This window comes from Pezoporus wallicus, unplaced genomic scaffold, assembly GCF_028554395.1.
Source record: "Pezoporus wallicus isolate ANWC-B61680 ecotype Strahan unplaced genomic scaffold, APGP_CSIRO_Pwel_v1 contig_8721, whole genome shotgun sequence".
NCBI classification, from domain to species: domain Eukaryota; kingdom Metazoa; phylum Chordata; class Aves; order Psittaciformes; family Psittacidae; genus Pezoporus; species Pezoporus wallicus.
Window position 1 is genome coordinate 1,914,813 of NW_026635692.1, and position 24,859 is coordinate 1,939,671.

Here is a 24,859-nt window from a genome sequence, read left to right on the forward strand (position 1 = left end):
TTAGGGTTGGAAAGGACCTTAAGATCATCCAGTTCCAACCCCCCTGCCATGGGCAGGCACACCTCACACTAAACCATGGCACCCAAGGCCTTGTCCAACCTGGTCTTGAACACTGCCAGGGAGAAGCCTGCAAGTGTCTCAGGCCTTGAAGGAGATAGCCCTGAAAGCAGTTACGTGAAACAAACCAAAAAGCCCATAGTACAAAGAGCCAACAGCTCTTCTAAGAGCAGAAGAGAACAGATTCATCCAGAACTGGGACAAATTTATGAAGGAAAAAAAAAAAGATCAACATAAAAGAAACAGGCACGTCTATGCTTGACCAAAAGGAAGGGCCAACCCCTGCAGCCCAAGCTGCCCAGCAGCACCGCCCATCTTGTGCAAGCTCTTGCTTTTGTGTGCAAAAATCAAGTCAATACACGTTTGGGCTGTCACACCCCAGAAACAAGGTAGACTAGGAACTGAAGTGATTCTTTATCAACCAAGCACCCCTGGATAAGCAAAAATAATGCCAAAGAATCAATTAAACCCATTTTAATGGAGAACCATATAAAACGACAATCCTGACTAAGATCCTGAGGGGGGAAAGGAGGAAGGCAAAGCCAAAGTTCCAAAGATCCAAAGCTAAACACTAAGATACCAGTATATGAAGGACCAACTTAGTTTTACTAGACTGGAAGGAATTATACTTCATGTTACAGTAGGAACAAAATATTAATATACATCACCATGAACTTGCTTAGACTCACATATCAAAATTATTTGAAGAGTATTAAAATGTATTTCATATAAAACAGTGCAATTTAGCTGGCACCAAGCAGATGCAATACTCAGCCCTCCGAGACAATTGAGAGCTTTCTTAATCTCTCAAGCAAATAGCCCAGGCCCGAGTCCTTTGTCACTGTTTTCCAACATACAAAACAAGGAATGCTGCATCTGCAATATAAATTGTGCATGTTTTGTACAAAAGTTGCTATTTCCCAGCTCTCTCACAGGATTTGCACTCTTGATTATGCCTTTCCTTTAAGGGTTCCAAAGTCAAAGAACTGAGTTACCCAAATTCAACCTGCCATGTCAGCCTTATCATTAATTTAAGGGAAATGGAGTACACCCTTCTCTCATTGAATGTACATGGAACAATAAGGCCACTTCATGAGATTCAGGTACATCTAGTTTCCTTTATTCTTGGCCTTCATTATTTAGTCCAGCTATTTATTTAGGCCAGTTTTCAGCCAGTGCTTTCCCTTGCAACATAGGCTGCTAAAAGAGCAGGGCACTTCTGTAAATATTCTCCTTCATCATATACTTCCTTTCAATATTTAATCACTGCCTCCATTCAGTTCTTCACTGCTGCCCTCACAGACCCCACTTCAGGATCATCTTTAATGGCCTACCAGCTGTTTCCAAGGCATTTCTAATGCTGCTGCAGGCCAGATTTACCTTTATTCCTCCAGCTCTTTACCCTCTGTCTACCTGAATAAGCAACCAAAAGACCTATTTTTATTTTCTAATGACTTTTGGAATGGGTCTCAAATGACTACTGAAATCGTACATGGAACATTGCTCCACCTTCAAGCCAGGAGAGAAAGATCTACCTAAATGATCATATATTAATTAAATTATTTACATACAAAGTACAACTAATTACAACAAAATAAGTAAAGGAGATGCTAGGCCTTTGTTTATGCTACCTCAGTAACTTAACCCATTTTTCCAGTATTCGTCACAATTTTGAAGCAGAGGGAAGCAGCACGAGGCTGGTTTTATTAACAGTAAGCTTAGCATTCAGGTATCAGTTCAACAAAACAGCGAAGGAAGAGTAACAAAGGAAATAGGGTGGAAGGAGCAAATATGATTGGAAGGGAAGAAGAATGGAGCTAAAAATAGGAGAGACACCAAGTAGTACCATGAAATATCTGTAAGTCTAGGAAGGTATAATCCAGGAATCATACATCTGCAGTGATGCTCAGATGCTATCTGTTTAAAGAGCATTGTTAGGAAAAGCAACACAGGCTTCTGTTTGCATCATACTTTTAAGAGTCTGCTGACTCAAATGGATGTTGGAGAATCAAATTCTAAAAGTAATTGTGTAACTTAATCCCAATTTTTGCTACTGCTGGCACCAAAAAGGTGGCATTGGGATGAGCTTATGTTCCAACGACTTAAGAGAAATACTTCTTAAAACTCTTTCAAAGTAATTGTCAGGGAGACAATTGCTGTGTTGTCTGAATAAACTTACCTTCCTAGGTGGGTTAGCCTGCATTCAGGCTGCTGTGTAGAAGTCATACCCAGAATCGGAACATGTCCAAAACCCAAGTCCGGTTTACCTTTAAGTTACTTGAGGACAGAAAACATGAATGGAGTTATGTAATCTCTCAGTACTGAAATAAAGAGAAATAGTGTGAAATAATTACATCAGCAAATCCAAGGGGAAGGTAGTTCATAAAGCATGTTCCCTACAGTTCATCCATGTCTGAAACAGGAAGAAAAATGAGCCACAAACGCATTTCTATAAGACAATCTTTTGTTGCTGTTGATGGACATATGCAAATGACAAGGGATAGAATGTGTGTCACTCTGTGTGTGTATTGCAGAAGGCCTTGTCTTACCACACAGTAAACCTCACTGAAGCTGGCTTCTTGTTCCATTCAAGAATAACCCTTAAGAGAACAAGATCTTGGTTTTAAGAGCTAAAATAGAGCACTCCTCTGTGCCCAGAAAGTAAAACCAAAGGAGAATGCTTTTTATCTTCCCTGGAGCTCAGAAAGCTGACAAGGGGCCATGCTGATCATGCAGAATGTACTTGACTTGACGCCACTAAACAATCTCCTTGCTAAGAAGGAACACAGCGATGACAACCTGTGGGACCCTGCCGCATCATTTTCATGTATATGCTGTAGGTATACAAACTCCTCCTGAGAATTCACATACCTGAAATAAAGCACTGAAAGCAGGTATTGGTTCAGAATAGGTTTTTATTTTGAAAATGTCATTTGTATCACATACAGTTCTGTCACACCACCAAATAACTATCAAATCCACTAGAAAAGATAAAATTATATTTACCAATCAAATCAGGTGAGTTACTTAGAAAACGTAACACTAAAAATACATAGCAGGCATACTATAAATCACAGAGTACAATACTGCATTTGGATCATCCAAGCCCAGTTTAGAAGTTATTTAGTATCCCACAAAGCACAAATAGGCAGAAATTTGGCAGAAAGAGCTAGTTACCAGTATGTTAAGAATCAAAGCTTATTAGCAGATAAAAGCTAATACTGATTATAGTCTATTATTATAAACATCAGTAAATACATAATTTAAACTTAGCTATGGAAAGGAACCCTGATTCTCTGGCAATTCCTGAGGAAGCCAAAGGAGTAAGCAGCACCCCATCAGAACGGACAATCCAGTTTCTGAAGATTTTAGTACAGGGAAATAGATTGGGATTAAACATATATAACACAGCCTTTATTCTTGGAAGAAGAAAGAGAACCAAAACAAATGCAAGCTTTATAACAGGTTTTATCTGTAGCAGTCCATGAATGCTCCTTGGTGAGTTTTGACCATGAAGTCGCCCAAGGGACTGCTAGGATTTTGGTCTTTCCCATCAGTGTAGCTTAGTTTTCTGTACACCCTATGGAAAAGATTCATTTAGATAATATAAATAACACAAAAACACTATGCCTCCTGAAACTCCACTGAGCAGAGTGAAACTGAAACAAGTCACTGCAGCAAGAGGTCAGAAAATCTTGTCTGCATTCCTATGTGCTTTCAGCTGGACAGGAAAATTGTCATCCTATGTCATTTTGATGTCTTCGTAATGCTACTACATTAACCTAAGTGAAACAAATAGCTACTGAACTTTGAGATGTAATCTTTGAATGTAATCACAAATAGCCAAAAGTGAAAGACAAGTCAGAATAATATTGTTTTCTTGCATAGAATTTAATAAATGTAAATTTTCTTTAACATCTATTTTAAACTATTTCGGTTTACATCTGGCAATTAAGTATAGCAGCATGGCTGCAGGACAGCATTCACACAGAGCTGAAGGAAACTTCATTACTTATTTCCTTTTCTGAAATCTCTTTCATAATCATCTAGATAAAGGCAATCAAGTTCCAGACAGGAAGATGATACTCCATTTCTTTCCACAGCCACTCATTACAACATAGAGCATTTTGCCACATGGCTTAGGCATAAAACTTTGAGGGCTCTGAAGCCGCTAAAGAAAAGCTTCACTCCTGGGAATCATTGAAGGCTAAGAATATCACACTATAGATCTAAGGAAGCTTGCCAGCTGAAGTCCATTTTGGCTACAAATCAGCAAACATGCATTTGTGTAAGTAAGGAACAAAGAAATAGATTTTATTCCAGATGGCTTGACAAGAAAGCATTCTGAAATCCTGATTTTCTACTCTTTCTTAAACTTCTCTACTTATGTGCATTAAGGAAAGGAAAATCTTTTCCTTCAGAGCAATTACTAATCTCGTGGAGATTGCTATTTTCTATGGAGTCAGGAAAAAGAAGAAGAAAAAAAGTAGTAATCCAAGAACTAAGCAGAAATTTACTCATCTAAGTGGGCATACTCAACATCACAGAAACAGCCATGTATCAACAGCTTGACTTCAACCTTCTGTGATATCACAAATAACTGAATACAATATTTATCAATACTGTTACGTATTTATATAGAAGATTAAGTTTGAATTCCAGCTTTGCTTAAATTGAAACTTTTTTCTTTAAATCATGCAACTTCTTTTCCAGTTCGCTTCTCCACAGAAGGAGTTTAAAAATGCATTCAGGCTGCCTTTGAAGTTTTAATTCCAGCATCTCAAGCATAACATAGAATCATAGAATAGTTAGGGCTGGAAAGGACCTTAAGGTCATCCATTTCCATCCCCCCTGCCATAGGCAGGGACACCTCACACTAAACCATGGCACCCAAGGCTCTGTCCAACCTGGCCTTGAACACCACCAGGGATGGAGCATTCACAATCTCCCTGGGCAACCCGTTCTAGTGCCTCACCACCCTTACAGGAAAGAACTTTTCCCTTATATCCAATCTAAACTTCCCCTGTTTAAGTTTGAACCCGTTACCTCTTGTCCTGTCACTACAGTCCCTAATGAAGAGTCCCTTCTCAGAGTCTTTATAGGCCCCCTTCAGATACTGGAAGGCTGCTATGAGGTCTCCATGCAGCCTTCTCTTCTCCAGGCTGAACAGCCCCAACTTCCTCAGCCTGTCTCCATACAGGAGGTGCTCCAGACCCCTGATCATCCTCGTGGCCCTGCTCTGGATGTGCTCCAACAGTTCCATGTCCTTTTTACGTTGAGGACACCAGAACTGCACACAATACTCCAGGCGATGTCTGGCGAGAGCAGAGTAGAGGGGCAGGGTCACCTCCTTCGCCCTGCTGGTCACGCTCCTTTTGATGCAGCCCAGGATACAGTTGGTTTCTGGGCTGCAAGCTCCCACTGAAGCTGGCTCATGTTCAGTTTCTCATCGACCAACACCCCCAAGGCCTTCTCCTTGGGCTGCTCTGAATCTCTTCTCTGCCCAACCTGTAGCTGTGCCCGGGATTGCTCTGACCCAGGTGTAGGACCTTACACTTGGCATGGTTAAACCTCATGAGGTTGGCATCAGCCCACCTCACAAGTGTGTCAAGGTCCCTCTGGATGGCATTCCTTCCCTCCAGGGTATCAACCGAACCACACAGCTTGGTGTCATCGGCAAACTTGCTGAGGGCTCACTCAATCCCACTGTCCATGTCAGTGACGAAGATGTTGAACAAGACCGGTTCCAACACTGATCCCTGAGGGACACCACTCGTTACTGGTCTCCAGCCAGACACTGAGCCTTGACCACAACTCTTTGTGTGCAGCCATCCAGCCAGTTCTTTATCCACCGAGTGGTCCATCTATCAAAGTGATGTCTCTCCAATTTAGAGACAAGGATGTCATGTGGGAAACATGACTGAGTTTGGGAAGGCAGCGTATCTTGTGGTGCCAGATTAAACATTTTGGCAGAGAGCATGCAAAGTGTTTTGGAAAATAAAATGAGAACATGTTTAGAAAACTTTCACTGATTTTTTTTTAATCCTGGTGTGTATTAAATTGGCTTGTAATTAAAAATAAAAGAGATCTGGAACTTGAGAATGCTTTAAAAGTCACTTATTTTCTAAGAAAAAGCAGATGTAGTAGGCCAGTGTCCAGGAAGCTGGAAGGAGTGTTATCCTTGCAGGGATCTAAATACACTGCCAGAAATGGTAACAGCAGGAGGAGAGGATCTCGATTATCTTCCAAACAGAGCCACTGTTTGTCTACACAGAACCATAATGCAGGTAACTATGCTCAATGCACAGAAGCTAACTTTTGAAAGCTGGGTGCTTTTTTTTGCTATATACTGTACTTCCCGCATCCCAAGCATCTGAGAAGACTTGTTAGCTCAAACACAGAGCTACAATCAAAACAATTCTATAGTTATAGCTAAAATGATAAATACCTTTCTAGTGAACACAAAATAAGGACTAGAGTAGGCATTCAGTTAGGCCATCTTACTACATGTGTTCGCTGGCCATCCATGCTGAAGGCTGGCTAGGTTTTGCCCACGGACCATTACCTTTCAGGGTTCAAATTCAATCCAGGTTTGATTAGCTTGGGCTCTCCCAAGCATCCAGGCTGATTTTCATTCTAGAAGTATGCGTGTAAGCTACAACCTCTATACCTTTAGCACAGACACAGAGCAGCAAGAATAGCTTCTGAATTCCACCCCCCCCCCCCCAAAAGGGGCTTACCTTTCATGATGCTTTGATGCATTTCTGGGAGAGCTGCAATTCTTCATTGCTCCAGGCCAGCCAGAGCAGACATCTGCAATCCCAGATTCTGGTGATGAAAAGCAGTAGCATGAAGAGGGCAAGAACAACACTGACTAACACAGGCACTACACTATGTTGTTAAAAGATTAGCCTCCTAAGGCATGGTAATACTTCACTAGCATACTTCAATGATCAACTTTTCTCATGAAAATATTCTAATGTAAAAATTAATTTCAAATACATTTTATACATTGACTACATTGAAGTGTAAAATAGGTTTCTAAATACTTATAATTTATCACCATTAGAAAAAGGTAGAAAGAGAAGAAACAATGTTGAGTCCAGAAAAAGATGTAATACATAAAGTACGAGTTCAAAGTTGAGGAAGGCAAATTAAGACAGTCCACCTCAATCAAGTTCTTTACAGTTAATCAGTAATGAAAATGTACAATGCAAGAACCATGCAAACAAGTGCATTCCTTCTGCCATTTTCTTCTTGTATACCAGCTGACAATATTTCAAGTCACCTTCCTCAGTATTTTCAATTCCATATTAGTTGTTTTCTTGATGATAAGGTTCATAAAATACGGAAACATTAGTGATTTTACTTAGAAGAAAAAAAAGTTCAGGTTGTGTTATAGACATGCTTTAACCAAAATCAGATTTTTCAAAGGAAATTAAAAGAGTGAGATCTAAAATTTCAAATTAATGTAGGATGGGTTTTTTTAAAATTTCTTTTAATAATACAATGCTACTATCCTGAATTGGCAAAAGTCTATTTATCCAGATTAATTCACCTAAGCAAGTGACAGACGTCATGCAACAACGCAACAGCAAGTTGCTGTAAAGCTGAAGAACCCAAACAAAAGCCTTTGGTTATTAAAGTGTAGTACTAGCAAGCTATGAATTTGTGCCAACCATTTACATGCAGAAAGTAAAAGCAATAGCAAACTTGAATTTAAAAAAGGAAGAGAAAACCAGCTGATAATAGCAACACCTATTTCTTTAGTAGAAAAAGTCCTGGCTAACTCAGAGAAAAGCTTTTTAAACAGCTGTTACCATGCTATGCAGGAAATCCTTTTCGGTATAGATTCTATACTTTTTGCAACACTTAAACATACTCAACTATTAGTAAGGAAAAAAAGGTGTCACTTAAACAGTGGTCTATTCAGATCTGTAGATTTAGCCTTTGAAGAAGTGCTCATGATTGCTAAAGTAGCAATTCATAAAGTTTCTGAAACGAACCTTGCAGGGAAGTTCCAGGAATGCTGAGAGAGATTTTATCTGAAGAGTCATGAAAACCAGAGTCCTGAAAATAAAGCATCAACAGATTACATTGATGGAAAAACTCATGTGTTATTTCACAGCTTGCCCCCAAGAAAATAACTGGGAACCTGGTAAGAAGGGCCTGATTTAATATTTAAATCAACAAGTCTCATGATCCCAATGGAACCCAGTAAAGCTTTGTTTGCCTCATCTTGTCCATCTATAAAATGAACAAAACATCATCATTTCAGAAGGACACCACCTGAATTATAAAGGTCACCGATTGAGATTATTTTAACCAGTGACACAGTCTATTAAAATGCAACAAAATCTCTTAGCCAGCATTTTATGACCATTTTAAAGGTTATTAAATATAGTGAGCTTCCTTACACGATTCAGAACTGATTAAGTTGCCCCCCCCAAAACACTAAACCTGCAAAAGAACTCTACTGACCGAACAGCACCAGACACGTAGTCACTAAGTTTAAACAGATTCCAGACCTAATCTGTTCTTTTAATAGCTTCTCCAAATATCAGCCAAGAGCGCACAATCATTTATTTATTCAAGTTTTAAAAGGTCCTGAAGTACCTGACTCTGATAGCTGTGACTGTCAAAAAAGCTGGGGCTACCACCATTGTACGTGCTCAAAAAATCCATGCCAACCGTGGGAAGACCGACGTTTTTTCTGTGAGAAACTTGATCTTTTGGGGAAGGAGAATAACGCTCTGGTATATTTTTCAGTCGCTTTCCTGGTGAACAAATAAGATCATTTTGAAAGCTTCCTAGCCTTTTAACTCTGGGAATTGCAAGTAAAGTTCGGACGGGTGAGTTCACAAGAGCATTTACAGTTTCAGACATCTGTATTCCTTCGTATTTCCTTAAATTTGAAGCTCTCTGAAACCCAGGGAGTTTTGGAACAGCCTCCTTACACGACTGCTCATAGATCTCGTCGAATTCTCTGTCATAGCGCGTATCAAAGCTCACAGAATTCCTTAAATGACTCTTCACTAATCTGCCTTTCTCTTCAAGGTTTTGTGAATTTGAGCGAAGCCTTGTCGACGTCAAAGGCTTTTGGATTGCTGGGGAACACAGTTTGCAGTACAGTTTCTCAAACGCATCTTCGTATTTCTGAGGCATGTTTGAAGTGCTCTGCACCGCAGAGAGGGGGGAAAACGAGTGCTTGCGTTGGAAAGAAGTTAGTCTGTCAGAAGTTAGGTTTTCAGGATTTATTAGCAAAGTATTTGATGCTCTTGCGAGAGAACAGTTTGTGACTGGTGTTAAAGTGTTACTGTTGCTATAGGAACTGCAAGTAGACCAACGCAGCCCTAACGTATTACCATCAGGGAAGTCGGGTTTTTGAGTTTTACTTGCTTTTACCAGCTGAAGTGCCGTTGACCCTGAACTGGCTGTAGATGTTACAAAATGATGTTCCAAGGAACATTTGCATGCTGATTTTTCACCTTCTTTGCATTTTGAATTCTTCAGTATGACAGTAGTCTCTTCAACTAGAAAGGTCTCTCCCATTCTAGCCATAACATTAGGCAAATGGGTCTGTTCAGAAACTTTCTGCCCTTTTACAGGTACCAAATGGTGTTCTAAACATGTTTCAGAGTTGTCTGCTTTGACTGCATTTGTATCAATGTGAGAATAAGGTACCAGACCTGAGAAATTCTTATTGGAACACTCGTCATCAGAGAGTTCTCCATTCTCATTTTCGTAAGTTCGATTCTGGATGTCTTCAATGCTATCGCTGCATATGTTGGGTTGTGCTTGCTTCAGATTAAGAGGCTTGAACCCTCTTATTTTGCCTACAGTGGCAGTGAGCTTTGGTCTTCTAGAATGCCATCTTTTGTGCCTGAAGCATCTAAACACATATTTTAACTCTTTTCTCCGAGACTCCTTTGTCATAAGCCTTGTAAGTATCTTTACCATTGCTGGATACAAGTCAGCGAGAGTTACATTGCTCCAGGAGCATGTCTCATCTGCAGACTGATACTCCTCTAAGGCACTATCCCAGCAACTTCTATTCAGCTCTGGAGAAGGTGGATCCCTGGGTATGGTTACTGTATTTGTTGAAATGGGAACACTAGAAAAGTGTAACCGTAGAGATCTGGAAGAACATTCATTCCAAAACTCTCCTTTATTTCTGTGAACAGCAGCTTGGTTGCCTACTCAAAAAACAAAACAAAAAGACAAATGAATCACAAAAGAAAGCAGAAGAAGGAAAAAACCCACAAACCCATTAGGGCACTTCCAGTAACGCATTACACGATTTAGGAATGACTGCATATGGTATGGGTAGTCTTACTGTAATAGCATATTTCATTGAGCATTTTTGCCAGGCTAAGTGAATGATTAACATACAGTCTATTCTCAAAAAATTAAAAGGTTTTCTCTAGCTATATTGAATTAACAGATTACACAAGGCAGAAGTGAAATGTGTTGGAAAACACTATTAAATAAATTAGCCTAATATATAGATATAAAACATTTTCATTATAGAGGCAGACTGCTTTGCTCTTTGTGGATCTCTGAGCAGGAGGAATGGCCTTATCCTGCAGGTTTTGTTGCTCTATTCCCATATTACTTCAAATCTATGTACTTGGCTAGTACCAGTGCAGCTTTACATGCCACAAAGCATGATGAAGTCAACTCTTTTTGTAGTTGTTGGGCTTAAAAACATCTACACCAAAATTCTATCATAGGATTGCATCATGTCTGGAGAACCTCTGACGAAAGTTTACTAGCAAAGTACCACTTTGAGGACCAGTTACCAGCAGACCCAAAGCTATTCAATTTATGTTCCTTGCATTTAAAATGAGCAGAAGCAAAAAGTTAATTTTATCTCATTGAGCTCAATGCTGCTGAATTTTGTAGCTATGCATTTTTTTTCCTAAGTTCTTTTTATGTATAAAAGCTATTTAGTTGCTAATTTTCAAATAGATTTTGCATAAGCAAAATCATGTCTAACTTCTCTTCAAGAATTCAGCCTGTTGAACTTTTCTGTTGGATAAGCAGCGCCTCTGGGTTTCCATATTTATTTCTAACAAATTTTAAGGAAAACACATTTCATAACTAACATATTTGACTAACATCCAAAAGATTTGGTTGTACCGATCAGTTCTCGCACTGGTGAAGCTGAAGGAAGCCCTTTCAATGAGCCTTCAGGTGCTACCTGAAAACCAAAGAAACAAGAGACACATAATCTAACATCCTGATTTTTTGCATATTAAAAGTAACATCAAAGTGTTATTTTTGACTCCTCCTACTCTCTCCTTACTATATTAGATCATGTACAGTTATGGTTCTAAGGGATTTCGTTAATTTTAGACAAGGGGGAAAAAGTCTAGTCTAAGATTTCAGTAAGAATTGTTGTCACTTGTTTAATCTTAGAAAGCTAGTTATCACCTTGGTAACTTCCATGTTATGTATTATACTTTAATCATAGAGCGGTTAGGGCTGGAAAGGACCTTAAGATCATCCAGTTCCAACACCCCTGCCATGAGCAGGGGCACCTCCCACTAGACCATATCACTCAAGGCCCTGTCCAACCTGGCCTTGAACACTGCCAATCCCTTTCCCAAATAACATAAGTTACACATGGATATATACACCTGGATAATCTATACGTCTCTGGCAACTCCAGTAGGAAACAGAAGCCATTCCATGTAACACAACCCTTTGCCTCCAATTCCCTCGACCCCTCAAAACCAAAATAAAGCTAAACCACCAATTTTCTCTTCAAACCTCAAATTTAGACTTTTCAGAAAACTTACTGAAGGTCAACTCAAACATCAGGGTTCAAAGAACAAAGTATAAATTAAAGAAAAAACCTTGGTATAATCTGTCTTACAAACCATTGCAGTCAGAGACCTGAGATACTGCGATATTTATGTAGACAGCAAGCAGGAGAGGAACAATGAAACACCAGAGAGTTTGTATTAGAATTCATTATGCTGCAGTTAGAGAGTTCTTATTTTATTCTAGTTAGCTAATAACAGGAGAAATATGTTACCGCAATCCATTTGGGAATATTTCTAGCATTATCTTGTACTATCACATCCACTTGAACTTTTACTTTCTCTTGCTTTTTCCCATCATCTACATGTGGATTCTGAAAGGGAAAAAAAAAAAAAAGAAAAAGGGAATTAATTAAAACACATAAAAGTTACTAACACTGACAAAAATATTACTTAGGTCTGTTTCAAGCCAGTGTTATTAAGATGAGGATATCCAACCAGCATAAACTTGTTTTCAATATACACGTTTTATGTGTACATTAGGTGGGGAAAAATGTGTACATTATATGTACATTTTATGGGGGGGAAAAATCCTCCAAACAACTGTGAAGGAACTGTATGTGAAGACATATAAAAGAGATAACTAACTAGTTTACTGGTGCAGGCAAAAGCGGACAGTGCCTCAGAAGACGTGATAAAAACAAAACCAAGAAAAGGAAAAGAACTCTAGTGTTAGGTTAAAAAGCACTGGTGATAATCTTTACACGTATTATTGACACCCATGACTTCATGTACAAATCAAAATCTACTCTGTAACGCACCTTTATGTAAAATCTAAAAGCATTGGGTGATAAACGGCAAACGTTTCTCATTAGCAAAACTCCCACTCTCTGAAGAGGTCTGTATTAGCTGTTGTCAAAGATAGCACAATACCTAGTACTATGCTAAGCAAATAAGGAAAGTAAATTACCTTTTTGGTGGTCTGTGTTTGAGAAAGAACAACACAGTTTTGGAATGGCTGTGCACACAAAGCATGCGTTGGATTTTTCTTCATCAATGTAACTATTTCGGGTAGCCCTGCTACCCACTGACTAGTAAGGGAAACTGCAGCAGAAGATGCCAGTCTGCTTTTGTTATGGCAGCCATTATTTCAGATTTACGGGTTTTTTAAATCATGTTACCTCTTTAAACTGGACTCTCAGGTGAATGATCATATTTTCTGTAAGTGTTTTCACATGGTGGTTCATCTGATTATTCCTTTTCTATACCTGTAATAGCCTTCCTCAGGATTGCCTGTTCTATGAAATATGTTGCACTGCTTTCTCCGATATACTGATAATACCAAGACATAATATTACTTCATATTGGCCTTCGTGATGTTATTTATTGACTCTCTCATTTGCTATACTTACTAAAAACATGCATTAAGACGCAGACTACACAGAGCATTCTGCTGACTGGCACATGTAAGGTACTCAAATAGCTCAATCATTTCTATTGAACATAAAATTACTGTGTCCCATTACACACCAGATATTTTTACCTGGAAGCGAATGTCTTCAAATTTTCTTCTTACTGAAACTATCTCAGCATCACTTTCTTCACCTATAATTTGAAGATAAATAATAAATCAAATCCAGTTGAACTCAAAATCAGAACAGAAACGTTTTTAAACACACCCTGTATAACTTACTGACTAAATTGGTTTAATGTTAGAAAACTTTTTATCTGGACTACATTTCAAGTCCAATTGAAAACCACAGTTAATTAAGGGTTCAAGAAGAGGGAAGATAACTTGTTTGTAACCAGCTCTTCAAGATTCATGCTAACCATTTTGGAGAGTAAAATATTTACAAAGCATTCCTCTGCAGGATTCATTAATGCATGCATTTCCTCTCATTTCCCACTACTGCTTTAGAACTGCCAAGGTGAGAAATAAGACGGGGTTGAAAAAGGTTAGAAAGCAAATTCAAATCTTCCAACTCAATTTTTAGGTGTTCTATGGGTACTTTCATGAATGAAATGCAGCAAACCATCCAACTCATCACTAGCTAAAGCCTTAGCCTTTCAGGGTCATAAAACACATGACTGCATTGTAAGACTGCAATTCTGAATTCTCCTGGCTGTTTTATCTTTATTCCACAACTGTGTTCACTGCAGGGAAGGAAAGAGCAACGCTGAAAAGGAAACAGTGAGTAAAAATAATCTTGGTTATGATATCTACCACATCACTGCCTCTTCAACACTATCCTTAAATTACTAAAATCAGAATAAAAATTTTTCCAGCTAATCCCATCTTCCTTTTTCTTTTCCTATCAGTGTGATCATCATCTAGAGCTCTGCAGACAGCTGCTGCCATAGCACTAGGACAAAGATACATACGAAAGCAATGCTATTATCTCTTTGTGGGAGACAAGTTCACATCTTCCAGTGAAAATGTTGAGCACCCAGAGGGTTGCCTTTGACAGTCTACATGACCCCAGTAGAATTATTATAACTGAATCCAACACTTGTCAGATTACCACAGTTTCTTCCCACAAGACCAATGGAAATCATGGTCACTTTACCCACAGGAAATCAGCTACTAAGCATCAATAGTTGATGAAGCAGTAAGGTTAATCATAGAATCAGCCATGCCTTTAAGATCATCAGGTCCAACCCTTACCCCAGGACTGCCAAGTCCATCACTAAGCCATGTCATTAACGGCCTCAATTACATGTTTTTTGAACACTTCCAGGGATGGTGATTCCACCACGTCCATGGGCAGCCTGTTCCAATGCCTGAGCATCCTTTCAGAGAAGGAATTTTTCCTAATATACAGTCTAAACCTCCCCTGATGCAGCCTGAGGTTGTTACCTCTTGTCCTATCGCTTGTTACTTGGTAAAAGAGAGCAGCCACCTCCTCTCCCCCTCCTCCTTTCAGGTAGTTGTAGAGTGATATGGTTCCCCTGAGACTTCTCTTCTTCAGAACTCCATTTTCCTCAGCCATTCCTCATCGGACTCATTGCCCTTCTCTGAACCTGCTCCAGCAACTCAATCTCTCTCTTACAGTGAAGGGCCCAGAAATGAACACAGCATTTGAGGTGTGGCCTCACCAGTGCCAAGTATAGGGGGATGATCACTGTCCTAGCCCTGCTGGCCACACTATTTCTGATACAGGCCAGGATGTCACTGGCCTTCTCGGCTGCCTGGGCACAAGCTGGCTCATGTTCAGTGGCTGCCAGTCAGCACCCCCAGGGCAGACCAATACTTTATTTGTACCTGCTGTTAACAGGCTTTGCATACTTTTGGAACAAAAATGATGTATAATAGCTGGAAGAAACACTGCCTTCACCAAGACGTGCAAAGTACTCTACATGAATACTAAAGATGGAAAATCTGCCAGAGCTAAAGTTTCAGCACTCACTGAGGCTGCTATAAATCCTCTCCAGTCTCTTCCTAGAACATTCAGAAGAGAAGGAGGAATGGATAATCATATTCTTGTATTCTGCTATGCAGCCACCACAGCCTGAACTGCATCACTCATTTATCCCACGAGTGCAGAAGACACAAAGGGCACTTTGAGAAGACGAGCTACAGATGCCGCTGAAATTTGTTTCCCATCCTCTCAAAGGAAAGGAGGATAAGTTTCAGATTGCTGTTTTCCCCTCAACAGAGGGGAAATCATCTGCCTTAGAGACAGCTATGCAAACGAAGCACCTAACATATACCAAAGTATTTAAACACCAGTTAACCATATTTTGCTGTAACTGCCCTTTAAATCATTAAATGCTGGTTACCACCTAGCCATAGTTCAATTGATGCAAAACAGTAAGTTTTTATATGCACAAGAATAAAAAGGTTTTGAGTAATACAGGTTTTAAATATTTAAACAACAGTCCTTCGAAGATTGTTACTACTGATTAATACAATCAAATAATTATTTTGGAGTACAAGGACAAAACCACCCAAAACTTTGCAGACAGGGCACAAAACTGAGGTTGAAACTGTTACAAACACTACTGAAGACTTACTGTTACAGGACAAGATGAATGCAATGTTTGTGTCTACCAAACCACTAGAAATTATCGTGTATATGTAATTGTAAATTACATTGTAACATTACAACATTGTATTGTATATATTGTAATCATTAATAAAATTTCTATGGCAACTTACACCAAAGTTTTACTGTTCCTTTCTTTATTAAGAAAATGCAATTGAACATATTCCATGCTGACTTCCCAGCATAACAGGGATTCAGGACTGAGGTTTTGAAGAGTAACAGGGATATTGATTTCATACTACAGTATTACCAGTAACTGAGTCTCTGGCTGTTCCTATTCTCTACTTTCTGAAAGGGTACAGATCACTTAAAATTATTTTTACTGTATTAGAGAATTATGGAAAAGTTATCAAAAGGAACATGACCAGCAGGGCGAAGGAGGTGATCCTGCCCCTCTGCTCTTGTGAGACCTCACTTGGAGCATTGTGTGCAGTTCTGGTGTCCTCAACATAAAAAGGACATGGAGCTGTTGGAACAAGTCCAGAGAAGGACCACAAGGATGATCAGGGGACTGGAGCACCTCCTGTATGAAGACAGGCTGAGGAAGTTGGGGCTGTTCAGCCTGGAGAAGAGAAGGCTGCGTGGAGACCTCATAGCAGCCTTCCAGTGTCTGAAGGGGGCCTATAGGGATGCTGGGGAGGAACTCTTCGTTAGGGACTGTAGTGACAGGACAAGGGGTAACGGGTTAAAGCTTAAACAGGGGAAGTTTAGATTGGATATAAGGAGGAAGTTCTTTACTGTGAGGGTGCTGAGGCACTGGAACGGGTTGCCCAGGGAAGTAGTGAATGCTCCATCCCTGGTGGTGTTCAAGGCCAGGTTGGAAAGAGCCTTGGGTGACATGGTTGAGTGGGAGGTGTCCCTGCCTATGGCAGGGGGTTGGAACTGGATGATCTTAAGGTCCTTTCCAACCGTAACTATTCTGTGATTCTATGATTTGCAATCTTTTTCAAAAACTTAAAAAAAAAAAGGTAGAGAAAGTAAATTAAAAACCCACCTATGTCAGATGCATCCACATGGGAGTTCTCAGGAAATTCCTTAAAAGCACATGAAAGTAATTTTAAGACCTGGTAGCATGAACTGTTTCAACTAGTCTGTCTAATTTTCTGCTCTCACTACTTGTTCAACTTTTTGGGGATGGAGGTGGTAATGAAACAAACCAAGCCATATTCCACAAATTATGTCCAAATGACACCATCTTTATTAAGAAATCTGTACACAAATCTGTCTTGATTCATATCTCATTATTCAGTGGGGAAAACTGTTTTCTTCCCCGTCCTTCTATATTCATACAATGCAAGGAGAAGTTACACAAGAGCAAAACTTCATCTGACAGATGAATTCTAATCACCAAATCCTGTACCTACAGATTTTCTCTTATTCATGTTTCCTGAACTGCCCACTTTAACCAATTCTTAATTGCTTACTTCAACCAATCTTAATATAGTATTTCAAATTGGGGTTTTTTGCTCTATTTTGTAGAAGTTGCATAAAGAAGCTCATTTATATGGATAAGGATATATCTAAATGTTTTCATTCTTTTCTAAATGTTTACAATCTACATCTGACACCATATTCTTCAGAATTCCTTTAAAAGTCTAAATCCCTTCTGGCCCTCACCAATATGAAGTTAGCATATTGTGGGTTAAGATGTCATCAATGAAATGAGACAATCCTAACTACCATCCATGTAGAACAAAAAATTAGGAGGGGCCAATGAGAAGGCCTGTAACACTCCTCAAAAGTGATTATTTTCTCCTTGAAAAGATAGGGAGTCAAAACTTGCTCTAGATGATGACAGATTTTTAAAATGAGTAATTTAAGAAGTTAGACACACATGCTGCCTGAGGGAAAGGACACTTGACCGTTTAAAGCCTATGCCCAACTCCTTTTGGATAGCTCTCCCTTTATACAGACTTAAAAGATGCCAAAATCCATGGCTGATATGGCTGCTATTCATAATCTAAATAGTACAATGGGGGGGGGGAGGATATGTAACGATATGAAACATATGCAAACACTAACACATAAACAACATAGAGACATCGTAAAAAAAAGGAAATAAAAATAATTAAAAAATCCATTAATTCACTGTCACAAAATGTATCAGACCACCACATATACAAGGCAAAACTTGAGTTTATCACCATCCCAAAGCACAGAATGTATCAGGGGAGGAAACAATCGGGGGAAGTATAGCAGATGATCAACATTAACCAGAACCTGAAGGTTTTCATTTTAAATGGACACACACTGGGTAAGTAAAGACACACCTTTCCTAAAAGAATGCAACTACCCTTGGGGAACTACATGAGGGGAAACATAAAGCAGTTGTGAGATATCTAATGTTTGAAGAACTACAGTGAAAGAACTGCATTAAAATACCTTAAGCCCTCTTCTCTTTCTTTTTTCCCCGAGAAGTACTTACTTAAGGAGAATAAACTGATTCAATTCAGCAATTAGTAGGTCTTTAAAATCTAATTTTATAGCTGTGGTAGAGGAACACCTGCTCATGCTCTCTTTTTCTTAGCTTTTGACTACAGAAACACATTTTCCCAAAGAGGCTTTATAAAAGTGGATGCAATGTGGTGCCCATACCTGACATACCGTTGGATGTTCATCTTCAAAATCACCGGTCTGTTGCTTTGGCATTTCTTAGCACACATGGGAGGAAAAAGATAAGTCTATTTCAATCTGATAGGTCACAGATCAATGCTGTACCTGAACTCATTACTTCATCATTTGTATATACCCTTACCTTGAAAAATATTTAACGAGCATTTAACAAATGTAGTACATAGGACTGAAACAAAGAATAGACAAGCGACAGAACAACATCCTAGTCAAATACATCATACTAATTCTGACCAGAGGTGTACATCTACCGTATTACATGTTTGCTTCTTGACCCAGAAAGCACCCCAGAAAATAAAATCTGTCCCTTTATCAAGTGGTATCAATTATAGGAAAAGACTACTGCAAACATTTGGTGTATTTTTCTTGGCATAGGTTGAAACGGACAAGAAAAAGACCAACTACTCCTGAAACCTGAGGGTAGAGCCTAATACCTCTCTTTTGCATCTTTCTAATGAACTTTGGCATTTGGGGCCTTTCCAAAAGTGCTACGCCTGTCTTCCAGCACAGCTAGACCCACCTACAATCTTTGTGGGCTGTTTCCCCATTCCCCACCCCTCCTTTATTTCATAAGAAGCAATATAAAGAGAACAAGAGCTGTTAATTTAGCAGACATCTCCCATTTTTACATTGCAATCTATATTTTGTTCATCAGCTGTCACAACTCAAATGGATTTAAATAAAACTCAAAAGCTATTAGACTCACAAAGTAGCTATCTTCAAATAAATGAGACTTCCACAAAGGCTTAATTCACAGTTAGCCTCTAAGCCAGATATTTTTGCTATTAAATTTACTCAGACCAAAAACTGCTTCCATATTGCTGAAAAAAGTTAACTTTGACAAGGCAACAGTTAGAAATGTATCTGTAACAAGCTACAACCTTTCAAGTTTGGATGAAACCTTGGTTGGATGAAGCCTTGGGTGGCATGGTTTAGTGTGAGGTGTCCCTGCCCATGGCAGGCGGGTTGGAACTGGATGATCTTAAGGTCCTTTTCAACCCTAGCTATTCTATGATTCTAAGTTGGTATACAGTGCATACGATTATGATGTGCACATAAAAATTATTTCACAAACCTACTGTTAATACTGCCTAAATTGCAAATATTCAATCTTTCCCAGAAGATCTTTATTTCAAAACACATGACTCTGCTGGTACTAAAGCTGTAGTGGGACTTCTCAAGATCAAATGCACATGATAAACTGCAACTTCAAAAATAAATGTAATATCTGTGCTTTAGCAAATATGTTTACCCTAAATTAAGTGAGTTTGTTTAATGACATATTTGTTGTCCTTGGTTTCTTTCCTGTATTTCTGTTTCCAGATAAGCTGATGCCAAATGTCACAAATTATTTTGCCTTTTTTTTTGTTGTTAAATTGTGAGAAAACTTCTCTCTTACCTAACTCTATCACATAGGCGCTATTTACCTCTATAAACACTTCATATTACTTAATAGCGCCAATCACACATCTAAACATATCCATTTTTCTAAAGGCTTAAAGTATAAAGAAATCTAAATATCTCATCTACTGCTTCTTCCATTTTAAAGCCGCACCTAACTTACTTCTAGACATCTAACCTATTCTTCAGAGCAACTCCATATTCTCCAAGAAACATATTTCAGGGCTTCCTTACTGTTTACATTTGGAAGGCTTTTCCAATACTTAACTTAGAAGCTTACTTTTGTTTTTCTCTCCCTCCCCCCTTAAATCCTCTCTCCAGTGGCTCTAGTAATTTTTAATCCACCCTTCTGTGACTCACTCCAGCCAGTCAAGCTGCTATCAAATACAAACCAAAGTACTTCACTTAATTTAACAGTTTTATCACTGTTAAACCTTTTTGGTGCTATGCATACTAAGCACCTGTGCATATCTTTTAGGACAGTGAGCACTATTCTTGGTTGGCTCAACCAACCTTCTAAATTGCCTTTTCCTGCATTTAATTATTCCTACTTGTCCATTACATTGTGTAATTCCATGCAGAGAAGTTCAAAGTTTACTTCAAGTTTTAGACCCAATTTAGAAAGGTAACCAGATTATCTTTCACAGTGGTCATCCCTACTTGGTATCATCTGCAAGTTAATTAAGAGCATCCCTTACTCTATTTACTTAAGTGAAGTATAAGCTAGTAATTTGCTTGGGAGAAGTCCTGGAAAAAAGTCTGTCATGTTTTCCCCTCAACTTGGACACAGACCATTGATAACTATACTGAGCACAGACTTCCAACCAGTAGGAAATTGGGCTATAAAACCACTCTCTCATACAAAGTTAATGAAGGGTATTATACCACTGCAAGGCTCTGGCTTCAGGTTGTAACCTCAGGAAATTTATGTCCAGTGTTTTGCAGAAAACTACAGTAATGCTTCCTTTAGAATATATTAGACCCATCAGCATATATTTTCTAGAAATTAGAGGCAAAGGTATAGATCATATGAATCTTCTTGTATCAGACCCTTATTTCTTGTCTTAACATTTTAATCTAATAGGCTGATACAAAACATATACTTGAACCCTGTATGGAGAAGTTTTTTGGTACTACTCTAAAGGGAGAGAGACAGCATAGGCTGTGTTTTGTCCTCAGATGTTCGGCATGAAAGTTTCTCAGACCAATGTCATAAAATAAGCAACAGCAAGAAAACCCCCATGTCAAAACCTTAAGAGAAGAGGGCCCAAAATATCTTTGCTGTGCTACAAATCCTAATTTCCCCCCGTTATTTATCTCAATAAAAACACGTTTTCTATTGAAATATACAGCTCCTTCCAAAAACAAGGAGAAAAGATTTAGATGTCACATCTCTCTAAGTAGGATCAGAATTTCATTTTGTGGTGCAGTCTTGGTTTGACTTCCATCACGATACTTGGTCTTTAATGAAATAACCATACACAACTTCTTCCTCCAGGCAGCCCGATTTATTCAGGATACAGAATAATCTACTAAATTTTTGATAGCTCATCATGTGACTTCATGAGATTCCTTTAACACTTATCTTTTAATATGCCTCCTTATCTAGTTATTTTCAAAAAGATAGCAACTTCCACTATCTCCACTAGTACACCCATGTAAGTCAGGGTTGGAATTCTTAGATTTGACAAACATGGGACAGAACTGACAAATACAACAAAAGCTGTCTGATATAAGGAGATTATTTTAACCATTTTGTGATGATAGCAATATCAATTATAATGTATTTATTTATCTTAAATATTTGAAACTGCTTTTCAAAATCCTTACAAATGTAAGAATTGCTGGGGTTTTGTTGGTTCCCCCACAAAAAAAAGACAACAAAACAGCAAGTACCCTAAAGTTTGGTATAAAATCAGGACTGCTTTTATTAAGTGAAGACTGGATATGGTAATTTACAACACTTCTATTCATTAAAAACACTTTACCTGCATTCCTTTGACTTCTTCTATTCCACTGCAATTAGAAATAAGGAGAAAAAAAAAGTTAAAAGAATCTTAGACTAGTAAAGTTATTTTAACTGATACCTTTATTTAGTTTAGTACATCTTACAACTGAGCACTTCAAAAATAACCATTCAATTTACTTCAGGTTTCACAATGCCTGGCCAGAAAAGCCACAAATACATGGTAAAACTTACCCTGTCATTCACTTCTTCTCATACCATTGCTGTTAAAATCACTTCAAGAACATAAGCTATAGCTACCTTATCCCACATAAGAGGCTAAGACAGAGAACTCCTCTTACAGTCCTTAAAGATGTAGTCTGTAAAGTTATGCAGCAGTGCCTGGTAGATGACACACAAAGTATGAACAGAAGTGGAAAGGGAAACAGACTCCTTTCCGACTCCATTAAAACCACTCTTGCTCCCAAAGACTGACTTTCACTCCTCCTCACTCTGTGGGGTTCAGAACAGCTTCTGTGTTAAGTGCCAAGACACACTACATGACTTGGCTTTTTACACAGATACTAGGAACGTAGCAGCAAGGAGAATTTTGATAGTTACGTGAGAAACACAGATTTTGACGCAGTTCACTGCCGAGTGTTTATGGTGAATTTTAGGAAATAGAAAAAGAAAATACTGCTTGTTTAATATAAATACTCAGAAGAAAAAAATACAGCTAATATGCTGTCCTGGGTTCAGCAGTAGCAGTCATGCAGCAGCAATGGCTTTAGACTGGCACAAACAGCGAGTACTTTGGCTGCAAAGATACTTTAATTACTCTAGCATTATTTTATGGAAAAGAAGTCTAAAGATTAAACTAGTAAGCCCTTCAGAATTGAAAAGCTGATTACCTGAACCTACACAAATGGATTCAGTGCAAGTTAACTTCAATGCCAATACTGTGAGGAAATCCAGAACCATGTGCCCCCAACAGAGATCACTTTAAAGTATTTTTCCAGGTTTACCAGTGGTGCTAACCGCTAGTAAAATAGTCATCTGTTTAAGTCTACCTCATCTGACAGACTTAACCAGTCCATCCTGAAACCTTATTTTAAAGCAGATGTTGACTTCATTAATACCTCTTGCAAATATTATATGGCAGAGCAAGATTTAAACGTGTTCCTATATATATTATATATATAAAAGAACACAATTGCTACATTTTGACTGCATAGGAGGACTAAATTATTAGATACCTTAAATAATTCCTGCTTCCAGGTTTTTATCTTCTTGGTTGATACTTGCTCCCAGTGTTTTTGTCCTAGAAATAACAAGCAATATCAATATAAATATAGCTTTTCACAACACTGCCAATACTGAGTATCATTCTAACAAACAAAACACTTAAGAAGAACACATTACATAGTAACAAAATATTATCAAATCTTGAATTCCCTCTAGTACAATTGCTGAAATAAAAACTTAGAGATAATTCTCTTACAAATAAGAGACTATTGTAATTTCAAGTTTATTGAGAAGTCAGACCAAAAAAAAAATAAAGAACAATTACATGTTGAGTCTAACACCATTGAACTAAAAAACCCAATGAGCATTACAGATCCAGATGCTACAAAGAGAGGTAAAAAAAAAAGTAGAGATTATTTTATTTCTTTGATTTTATTTAATCTATGTACACTACATGGTAACTGGGGTTATTTAAAGCCATAATTTACGCTCTACAGGACTGAGATCCATACTCATCCCAAACCAAACAGAGGTTACGAAACACAACCTTTCACAAATCCAAGACTGTGTATTACAGTGCTGCCTGCATGTTTCTTCCCTCTCCAGATGAACAATGTATATAAAATGCAAGCTTCCCAGTCTGCAAAATCCTTGTGAAAGTAAATCGTGTTCCGTACAACAATTATATTGGGCTTGACACTGTGGTAGCACTTCAAGTGTATGTTCAGTAAGTTCTACTTCACAAGAATTGATATGGCAATCTGAGTATCCTAATCCTTACTTCATTCATAATAATAAATGGCAGAACATTTCATTTCCCATTAAAGCCAGCAAGACACTAAGTCACAAGTCCCACAAAACCCCTGAGAATGCAGTTTAGAACAGCAGGGCTTTGGTTGGGATTGCTGGGGTTTTTTTTACAGTAAACTTTCCATGAGCATTATCACCTCCATAACAGATTGACAGTTATAATGAAACACTGGAAAAATATGCTATGGCACAATTTGGTATAGATTTACACTAACCACATGGGAACATTCAATGAAAAGTTAAAGAGACCACCTGCCCAGTCCACCCTGACATTTAACAGAACTGAAGCTTATCAGAGCAACCTTCAGAATTGTGAGCAGAAACTACACAATCCATTCATGCCTACCAACTTCCTTTGATTCTTCCCCTTACTTGTCATCCAAATATTAACCACTGTTATCCTGATCTCTGCTAATAACTCTTTTCTGTTGTCTAAAACAGCATGCAGGACTAACGTGAGGCATATAAACAAATTCCCCAGGTATTACATGCACTTGTAAAAGTTCACATATGATATGCCACACCTAAGTAGACAAAAAACACTATCTGTTGTAATTATATATTATATGACTGCCAACAATTGCATGCTTTAGTAAGTCTAAATACACAAGCATGTAAATATCAGAGCTTTGAGAAGTTCTTACCATCAGGCGTATCGTAAGTGAGAGTTTCCATGGAAATAAGTAAATCATCTTCAAAAGGATGATTATACTAAACAAAAAAGGACCATTAAAGATTACAATAAACGATAAAAATAATGCTTTAAACATGCATGTTAAGGATCATTTTTAGACAGTGTTGTTTTGACCAAACTGTTTCATTATAAGCGTGCTGTTTTATTGGCTGAAATAGAAGTCAGCAATCTGGAAATATTAATTCTTGAGGAAACACACGTATTTTAAGCATAGATGTAAATCATTCAATCTCAATAAATCAGCCACAGACAAAAGCTTTCA

The 24,859-nt window shown here is 38.3% G+C and overlaps 1 protein-coding gene across 1 annotated transcript; it reads right to left on the bottom strand.

Moving 5' to 3' along the window:
* Positions 1–3,198: 3,198 nt before the first annotated feature.
* Positions 3,199–24,611, bottom strand: LOC130592774 (uncharacterized). The gene is made up of 12 exons (XM_057397335.1): positions 24,548–24,611; positions 23,105–23,169; positions 21,892–21,925; positions 18,467–18,522; positions 16,866–16,905; positions 13,369–13,430; positions 12,101–12,199; positions 11,179–11,260; positions 8,674–10,253; positions 8,064–8,127; positions 6,798–6,885; positions 3,199–3,637 (listed from the first exon to the last, which is right to left on the bottom strand). The coding sequence occupies exons 1-12, from the start codon at positions 24,576–24,578 to the stop codon at positions 3,526–3,528; spliced, it is 2,313 nt and encodes a 770-aa protein (XP_057253318.1). The 5' UTR covers positions 24,579–24,611; the 3' UTR covers positions 3,199–3,525.
* Positions 24,612–24,859: the final 248 nt, after the last annotated feature.